At 41.6% G+C, this 10155-nt stretch overlaps 1 protein-coding gene across 1 annotated transcript; it reads left to right on the forward strand.

Annotated features, from left to right (window-relative positions):
• The first annotated feature begins 6738 nt into the window (after nucleotides 1-6738).
• LOC103700105 (GDSL esterase/lipase At5g41890) lies at nucleotides 6739-8318 on the forward strand. Its single transcript, XM_039118712.1, has 5 exons — nucleotides 6739-6961; nucleotides 7128-7258; nucleotides 7384-7626; nucleotides 7722-7980; nucleotides 8080-8318. Exons 1-5 carry the CDS (start codon nucleotides 6739-6741, stop codon nucleotides 8316-8318), a joined length of 1095 nt encoding a protein of 364 aa, XP_038974640.1.
• Nucleotides 8319-10155: the final 1837 nt, after the last annotated feature.

Below are 10155 nucleotides of genomic sequence, written 5' to 3' on the forward strand. Positions count from 1 at the left end.
GGCAAATGAATTGATGGTTTCATTAAAATCTTTTGTTGGGCAGGGAAAAGGGGTAGGTGGTGGTTGGAACTCCCCGGCTAACGCTTACCCTTCGGCCACCACAGGGTGCCCTTTGGCACGTACGTCGCACACGATTGACGGTAAGAGCCTGGCCTCAAACCAAAGGGACTTCGAAGCTGATTTGATTACGTTTCTCTGATAGTTACCCTCGTCCGACATGAAACATGGGGGTATTACAGAGAAAAGAAAAAGAAATGTACTTTAAAATTCCGGCATGCAGGCATCGGAAGAACGAATAATAATAATAATAATTTAAAATAGTATTTGATTGCTTTATATATCATACAAAGACATGGCATATGCTATCTTGAACTAAGGCACTATTGCTCTTCTTTTTCCTTGGCCAACCAATTTGCCGGCCCATTACCCTCTATGAGTATATGGCTAGCCTGAATATGTACAGCTTATCATTTTAAAGGAAGACAAGGACAAATCCAGCATTCAATATGCGAACATAGTTCCAAACATTTTTAGAAAATAGATCGATCTTCAAGACAAAGCTATAGAAAAAAAAAAAATGTACCTCAGATCCTGTAACAAAAAAATCTATGCATCTCAGATATACAGATGGATCTTTAGGATGAAAAAAAAAAAAATTTTACATGAATATCAATATCCAAAAAAACAAGAGGGACTTAATCGAACATAAAAAAATCAAAAGATCAAAATATCAAGAAATCAATACCTCATAAAATTAAGAAATCGTTGCAGCCAAAAAAAGAGAAGAGGAAGAAAACAAGATAGGGATCCAAATCCCTCATGGACGACACTCCCTCAAGGACGGTCTTTTCTGGATGGCATTTTCGATAAAGTCTCCCACGTGCAGCGTGCAGGAATTTGGCCAATCCTCAACTGTAGAATCGACGGGCAAAATTATCCCAAAATTTTGTCCCAAGATCACCATGTTGGGGTGACCTTGAATACCTCAAGGATGGATTTTCCATTATCAAGTTGGATAATGATTTGAGAAGTAGAGATGATCTTGAATCATTGTGCCATATGCGATCGTTGAGATACAACCAAATATAATAATTTTATTATTTTAGCCATATTATCAGCAGACAAACGTCAGTTTTTGTTTTTTTTTTGTTAGGATAGGTAATTCATGCCTGACGAGTACGAATGCATCCAACCAAATCAGAAAATAAATACGAGCGTTTTTTTCTGGTAGCAAACAAACATACGTCCATGAGGGAGCGAAGTTTTTATAACAGTAGCCAGACGAGCCCAACTGCCCGATCCGCCACTTGGTACACGAGCCTGAGTCCATCCCGACCCGGCAACCAACCACCGTCCTCGCGCATGATAGGCCTTAGTCCGGGGAAAACAAAAGGTTGCATGAATTAAAAGCCATCACAATCTTCCAAGCAATAGCCTGCTAAAAAAAATCTTCATGCATGTTGATGTGCCATCTAGCTAGCTAACTAGCCTGCTCTTAATATCGATCATAGCAATGTTGAAAAATTAAGAGCCTGTGCTTGTGGATGGGACATTAGATTGGAATTTGGTGAATAGCAAGCATTAGAAAAAGTTGGATTGCCATGCTTCATATGGAGTCTCGATGGCACGTTGCTTTTTATTCATGCACAAAATTTCTATCAAAAACGGCTTCTTCATTTAATACAAATCCTTATGGTGTCTAGGAGTTCTAATTCATCAACTACGGGGAGCCATGCATTTTAATGCTTGAGATGATGCTGATGGGGAGATAGTTGTTTAGTGATGATTATTGATTACTGTTAGGACAAGTAACTCATTAATGCATGCAATAAGACAAGAAGTCGTCCATCCGTCAACATGGTGCATGGTAGAAGATTAGGGATAAGAATGATGCAGGATGCACCTTGATTTGTTGGTTGATAAAATAATTAGGGTGATTTAGGTCGTTTATGAAACAAAAACAAAGTTCTTTCTTGAGTAAAACCCTTGAGATTCATGTATGACAACACTATCAGATTCATACGGACCCTATCAGATAGTTCACTTGCATCATCTGTAGCACGTGATTATCAAATTTTTCATAACTATTAATAATATTCATTTTAAAGAAAACTCTAGGTGCTAGCAAACTGGGGGATGAACATTTTCTCGACCTGCCCTTGCAGCGGTGTGGAGGTTGAGTATGTAGATCATATCTTATTCAAATGCCACGGTGCATGTGTGGAGGCTATCCAGTCTGCTCCTAGCAGTCCTTCAGTCGAAAATGCCAATATTAACTTTCCTTGAGTCCCTATAGAGTAGCACAAATAGAAAGCCATCCAGACTTTGGGGCATTAGGGCCGCCTACGTTGCCTACCACATCTTGACCAGGAACACCTATGTCTTTGAGGGTAGCAGGCAATCGACGAGGTTCGTTTTGGAGAGAGCTCTAACACAGGCTGCTGAGGTCACCTACCTATCTTATGCTAGAGAAACTGTAACAACTCGAGACACCTGGGACTCATATTCTGTTCCTACAGCGATCCGTAAGGTTTTCATCACTTAAGAGCCCCCCATCTCGAGTTTCCATAAAATCAACTTCAATGGCAGTGTGACGGATGGTAGTAGCAGAGGAGGAGTCGTTTTGTTATTCGCGGCAAGGGCTTTAGACTAGTGGCTGCAAGCAGAGCTTCGATCTTTGATATCTTAGATCCTGGAGCGAAGCTGAGAGCGGCCTAGACTGGCATCAGCTATGCGAAGCGGGTTCTGAGGGTGGACTTCATTGCTGTTGAAGGTGACTCGGCTATGGTAGTTGAATAGATCCAGGCTCAAGTGGAGATAGCAATCGCCCACCTACTCCTATATGATATCCTGAGGAACTCGAGAGTGTGTGTATCCCTGGTGGCCAGGCACATCTATAGAGAGGCGAATGCATGGAGCGGTAGACTGGGTTACCTCTTATGTAGCACAATATTCTGATAAGTTTTTGTGGACCATTGTGTCGACCATTCTACCTCCGCTTTGTGATATTTTATTTTCTAATTTTACTAGACATATTCATACCATATATATATATATATATATATATATATATATATATATTCTGTCCATCTCATCAAAATAAAATAAAAATAAAAAAAATGAGAGAGGGGGGGGGGGGGGGGGGGGGGGGGGGGGTGGGGGGGTCAAGTCTTTGATGCTACCTAGATTGTAATTTTCAACACCCACAGCATATCAACAAGAAAAAACACGGCATATGAGAATGAATACAAATCGTGTAAATATAATATTATAACCATCATCAAAGAGAGGTCTTTCTACAATGTTATAGCATTTTTGAAGGCAACTCAGAACTGTCTCACGTTGCTAGGTAATGCGAAATGTCTTGCAATCCCCACAGGAAAGATGAAATGTCTGTACACTTGTATAAAAAGAAAATTTCCTCTCCGAAGCACTGCTACACTGCTTGCCCCAAGAGCAATTCTGAGAGCGAACGGTACGTCGTAGCACACATTCAGAGAGCAATTTGGTGATAATTTTAATCAATCTTCTGTTCAGTCTTTATTTCTCTGTGCTTAGTGAAGGTTTTCCACTAAATATGATATCAAGTTATGGGATCTTATGTCATACAATTGTTTGCCCGAGGGTCTTGCACCGATAATGTTGCAGCGGACGATCTTGCTCGTGCCAACAACGTATGGATAAGTTCTCAGTTTTGTTCCACAAGCTGCATAGTGTACCCGGTTTGACATATGTAGGTAATTTTAGTCCACATAGTTTATGTAAGAACCCGTATAAGCGTGCGTTTAGTCCCATATCGGTTATTTGCTGAGTAGATTTTGAGTACTTATATAGGCTTAACAAATCCAAATAATACCTTTTGGCTAGCTATTTTGAATGAGATTCTGAATTGTGACAAATGGTATCAGAGCGAACTCGACCCATAATTTATGTGGACCAGAGGATATTGCAGCATAAATTCATTAGGGTTGACCACGAGCTGATTGTGGTGATTATGATTAGATTTGCATTCTGATAAGGATGTCAGAACTTTAAATGGAGGGAATATTTGTATGATAAAAATTAAGGAATCGCATAAGAAATGTCTTTTGTTTTGAGCAAAAGGGAGGCCTTGCATGCCGCCCAATTTTATCAAAGGAAATTACTTTCATGAGCAGAGTAGCGAGAACCAGAATGTACACAGGGCAAAAGGATGGATTGCTGATAGAACTCTGACAAAAGAAGCCAGAAGCTTGGACGAGTAACGCCAAGAAAAAAAAAAAACAGCTAAGAAGAATGCCAGTGCCCTGTTCTGGAGGAATAGTGAAGCTTGATCCCGACAGATCAGCATGAAACCAAGATGGCCATGCCGGAGTCCTGTCATTTGATCTCTGAATGGATTTGCGAGTTAGATGAGAGTCATGAGACGCAAAGCGTTCCTGTACTCTCTCAAACTAATGAGTAAGAAATGTCAAACATGGGGAAATCATGAAAATGCTGAGAAACTCACATATTTCCCAGGAAAGAAGGGGCTGTGGGGAACTTGGTCATTAATATTCTTTGGCACGAGACACTAGATGCCAAGGTAGTGGACACCCTGCAGGCACATATTCCCCTCGCCGAACTTTAACCCAGTCCAACATTAGGTGAGAGTACCCCCATCTTAAATTCCCTGTCCCGAGTGCTTCTCTTCAAAATGACAACAGCTATGGGTTTGTATCCTCTCCAGTTAATCCAAATTTGAACAAGAGAGATGGATGCACCCAGGGTCTATTTAGGTGTTGCATGCTCCAATATTAAATGAATCTATGAGATACATAACGTGAGGATCCATACATATCTCTCAGTCGCATATCAGTTATTCATCGAAGAAAATTTGAATATTTATATAGAAATAAGAAATCCAAATAATACTTTCTACTTAGTTTTTTTTAAGTAAAATTTTGAAGAAAATCTGACACATTACCTTTGTGGACAGGGGATATTACAGTGTAGGCCCATTTGGATTGATTATAAGATTATCATGGTGTTTGTGATTAAATTTGAATAAATTTGGATCTTTAGCCGGTGATGATGCCAAGGTTTAGATAAGAGCTGTGCGAGTATGTGTTTAGTTCCACATCAATTATTCATAAAAAAAAACTTAAATATTAGATGAAGTTCTCGGCTGTGATATATAATTTTTCGAGTCCTAGTGAAAAAGAGATTCTTTGTCTGCTGATTTCCTCTTTTTTTCATATTATTTCACACAGCCATTTGACAATGTCACTCATTTCTCCAAAAAAAATAAAAAAATTATCGTGTCCCATATACATCTCATAAATGATTGGACTCTACAACCCTCCACACGTGATGCACCATGCAACCCAAGCCACCATGTTTGGCAGCCGTCCATCTCCAAAATGAGGCGATTGAAAGCTCAACTGCCTCCTGGATAACACCGTGAAGGATCCAAAGTCGGCTACCGAAGAGACTCCTGCTGTTGGAGAGGGGTATGGCCATTCCTCCATTGTGCTCACAGTATCAGACTCTGGAGTCCTTGGACCATGCTATCTTTCAATGCCTGCGGGCGAGGAGAGTCTGGTAGCAAGCGGGGTTTCCCATGGAGATCTGATCCCATGCGGCATCCTTTCTGCAAATTCTTGGACGGCTAGCTAGTTCCTCGTAGTCGAGATCGGAGGCAATGCGACCGACTTATACCGCCTACCAGATTTGGCTTGCAAGGAACGCTTGCACGTTCGGGGAGAGGTGCCCCCCTTCGAAAGAGGTGGTGGAGAGGGCTCGTCTGCTAGCAGTGGAGGCCCTACAGGCGGTGCAGTCGGATAGACCTTTGATAGCTCGGAACACCTAGGACTCCACCTCTCCTCGTAGAGCATCCTGTATGGTGTTTTTCACCTGGGAGTCCCCACCCCCGAGTTTCCTTAAGGTCAATTTCGATGATTACGTCCTGCAGGGAGGTACGAGGAGAGGTGCAGGCTTTGTGATTAGAGGTCCGGACTCCAAGGTGATTGCTGCTAGGGGTTGCCAGCTGTTCGATATCTCGGTGCCTGAGGCGGAGCTACGAGCGGCCTGGTCGGGTCTGTGTTATGCGCGGCATATTTTGCAGGCGAGGGAGGTTCTCCTGGAGGGGGATTCTATGACGATCATTGGTTGGATCCAGCAAGTCGCCGGGGGAGTCGGCGACTACCACCCACTGCTGAGGGATATCCGAGTTATGATTTGTGATGGGATGAGTGTTCAAGTGCAGCATGTATTTCGGGAGACCAATGGGGCGGCCGATTTGGTGGCATCGTTTGTCGCCAACCATTCATGAGATCACCTTTAGATGGGCGAGGTGGAGCTGCCTTGTGCGCTCCGAAATATACTGCTTTTTGACTTTCTTAGATGTATCCGTACGCGTTTTGTATGATACTTTCATTTTAGTCAAAAAAAAAAAAAAAAAAAAATCCAAACTCCTAGTCCATATCCATGGGGCATCAATTAGCCGAGGATGGATCGTTCCTTACAGCTGCTACCCTATTAACGAATCCGAACGACGCAATCGTGCTTTTCTTTGCCCTGCCGGACCATTTCCGCACCTTGACCGTGTCTAAAGTCCCACAACTGCCATCGCAGGCCATGCAGGCTGCGTGCACCCAAGGACGCGACACCTACTCTCCAATCCCTTCAACATATAAACACGAGATCTGAGGACTCCCTCATGTCTGCATCCATCCAATGGCCCTGCATGAAGCCTTTCACCCATCTCTTTGTCTGACTATGGTGGTGCTGTCTCTTCAGCTCCTTCCATCACTTCCTTATGCTTCTTTTGTATTCGGCGATTCCCTCGTGGATGCCGGAAACAATGACTATCTCTTTACCCTCTCCAAAGCTGATTCGCCTCCTTATGGTATCGACTTTGCTCCTTCTGGTGGTCGACCCACAGGAAGATTCACTAATGGTAGAACCATATCAGACATCATAGGTATGAAAACCCAGTCTTCTTGAAGAGGGGGGGGGGGAAAAAACACCATGTCGAACACTTGGAGAATTTTAGTGTGCCACACTGCCACTTCCGGTTTTATTTGTTCTAATATCGTTTTATTGTATTCGAGTACAAGGCTAAAATTTCATGGGCACACTAATTTTTGAATATTCTGAGCATTCAGGTCAAGCTATGGGAGAGACGTCTTTCCCTCCACCATATCTAGCTCCAAATACTAGCAGTAACATATTATCTAGTGGAATTAACTATGCTTCGGGTTCTTCTGGAATCTTAGACGAGACCGGATCTTTATTTGTACGTAATGCAAGAATTTTATAGTTACTACAAGTGAATTATATATGATTTGGCTTGTCTGCGATGAGGCTGTTTCATTTCAAAGAATTATGACTTCACAATTACCACCTATGATCCTTGAACAGATTGGCAGAGTACCGTTGCGGCAGCAGATAAATTATTTTGAGGAGACTCGAGGTTTCATGGTCAGGATGGTAGGAGAGAATGCTGCAGCCAAGTTCTTAAAGACTGCAATCTTCTCTGTAACATCAGGGTCCAATGACATCTTGAACTACCTTGAACCCTCCATACCTTTCCTTGGTAAAGAAAAGGTGGCCCCTGCAGTTCTTCAGGATATGATGGTTTCCAACTTGACCTTACATCTCAAGGTAACAACTTTTTTTTTTTTTGAAGAGCTTATCATTGAGCTGGATAACAAAATTAACCTATAACTCACAATTCATGCTTCTTCTTTTTTTCCTAGCACCTGCATCAGCTAGGGGCCAGAAAGTTCATTGTGGTTGGAATTGGACCACTTGGGTGCATACCGTATGTTCGTGCTCTAATGTTAGTCGAAAATGGGAAGTGCTCATCAGTCGCGGATAGGTTAATTCAAGGTTATAACATGAAGTTGAGCAGGAAGATTAACCAGCTGAATCAAGAGATGGGGCCTGAAACGATATTTGTTTTTGCTAACTCCTATCAAATTGTTATAGAAATCATAAAAAACTATCGTCAATATGGTAAGGGTGGCTCACCACTTATTTCTACAACTTTAGCCTGTTGTGACAAAAAAATCAATGTCTTCTGGTGTCTGCTAAAACTCAGTCTGGAATTGCCAGGGTTTGAGAATGTAAATGATCCCTGCTGTGGTGGCAGCTTTCCCCCATTCCTTTGCTTCAGAGGACCTGATGCTGGCTCTAGCTCTGTTCTCTGTAAGGATCGATCTAAGTTTGTGTTTTGGGACGCATACCATCCAACAGAAGCGACCAATATAATCATCGCAAAGAGACTACTTGATGGTGATGCTAGTGCTGCTTATCCTGTCAATGTTCGAAGATTGTACGAGTATGCTTCCTAATTTTAAGATCCATGAGCAACAATAATTAGCAAATATTATTCTCAGGGAAAGAATTGAGGTGAGGATCTTCACTAGTTCATTTAGCAACATCGGTGCTCAGTCGAGCATTGTGAATAAGGATTTCTGATGACATTTAACTATGTTCATGCTGTCAGGGGTGGAATGTTGGTTTTGTAGACTGCTTTTTCTTCTTTTTTTTTTTCCTTTTTTTTTTTTTTTGGGTACAACGGCGGCTCACACCCTACGGGTGTGGATACGGCCTGCAAAATCTGAAACAAGTAAATCTAAGAGAGACTCCGGCATAGTGTCGGGCTCCCACAAAATAAAACCTCCAGAATGGTGAGCCGCATAGGAAGCGACCCAATCGGCTGCACAATTCGCTTCCCTGTAGACGTGTGTAGCCTGATATTAGCTTATATGCTGCAATGCAACCTGTCCTTGATGTGAGAGAATTTAGATCGTTATTCTATGGATCTTAAATTACTGACCTTTTCTTAACATATAATACAACCAAACATGTGAATATTGTTAATGAGTTCCTCCCTCCTTCGTGTCGCTTGGTCGTATCTAATGGCCTGAATTTACAAAAATCTTTTAGGTAGGAAATGTTGGTGGCTTGACTTTATTGATCAACTCGGTGATTTGGGTATAACTGCGTATATCCATGTATATTTGTGCAAATCTATGTATGGTATACACAGTAAAATTAGTGCCCCTCTTAGCAATTGTGCATATATAGTTGTCTTGTATTTTGTGTGTATCTGTACATGTGACTGTATATATATCGTAGGGCTCCCAGCCCTATTCACAAGTATGTATATCTGTCTCTCTCCATGCAACTATGTGTATCTATGTACATGTCTGTAGAAATATGCACAAGTCACCTCGGGCCCTTGAGAGGCCCCCGGCTTGGCCACTTAGAGAGTACCATTAAAATTTTTGAAAATTCCAAATTAGACTTATAGATGGGTCCCTTTTAATATAAAATAGACCGAGGGAAAAAAAAGCTTTGGCATATATACTACTAGATAATACTTGTGCAGTACTTATTATAATTATTGGATTTTTTTTTTGGGTGTTAAAGCGGGTGGATCATACCTGACGAGTACGGATACCCTTAATAAAATCAAAAAACAAAATACCTCGGAGTGCCACGGATAGCTCCCCATCTTCAGCCTATAGAGTATTGCCAGAGTGACTGGCTACATAATCAGCTACCCAGTCTGTAACTCCATTGGCTTCACAGAAAACATGTTAGACCTAGAGGCTCCTTCGTCCCTCACCAATGCCCAAATATCTTGGAGCAAAGAGTGGACGCAACCATTACCCCTTAGGCCTCTCCGAATCCAGCTAATGATCGTGACCGAGTCCTCCTCTAGGACAATGGAACTGGCCCGTGAAACACACCGGGCATAACAAAGGCCCGCCCAAGCGGCCCCTAGCTCCGCACCCGAACTGAAATGTTGAAGAGATTTAAACACTATGGAGAATTAATCACCGACAATAATTATTTGTTGCCTTAAATAGTTTTTTTTAGAAATATCAAAATTAATCCCTAAAAGTAGTGACTGGTCTCAGTTTCACAATATTGGCCAAGATTTTGGCTTCTCACTTTCCATGTACTGACATACCTATCGAATGTTTTATTATTATTATTATTATTGACTAATATATATATATACAATCTTTTTTATGAAGACTGCAATATACGTATTGAATGTCTAGTTAATTTTATTTCAAACTTTTTCCACTACTCGTCTTAGCTGAGATAAATTGAAACCTCAGTCCATCTCAATATAACACAGACTACTAAGATAGCTGGCACACTAGCATCCAA

This window comes from Phoenix dactylifera, unplaced genomic scaffold, assembly GCF_009389715.1.
Source record: "Phoenix dactylifera cultivar Barhee BC4 unplaced genomic scaffold, palm_55x_up_171113_PBpolish2nd_filt_p 000397F, whole genome shotgun sequence".
NCBI lineage: Eukaryota > Viridiplantae > Streptophyta > Magnoliopsida > Arecales > Arecaceae > Phoenix > Phoenix dactylifera.

Excerpts from the sequence above, each read along its gene's own strand:
- LOC103700105 (XM_039118712.1), top strand. The coding sequence starts at position 6,739 with ATGGTGGTGCTGTCTCTTCAGCTCCTTCCATCACTTCCTTATGCTTCT. Across the intron at positions 6,962-7,127 it reads AGGTATGAAAACCCAGTCTT|GTCAAGCTATGGGAGAGACG; the intron begins CTTGAAGAGGGG and ends CTGAGCATTCAG. Across the intron at positions 7,981-8,079 it reads AAAAAACTATCGTCAATATG|GGTTTGAGAATGTAAATGAT; the intron begins GTAAGGGTGGCT and ends TGGAATTGCCAG.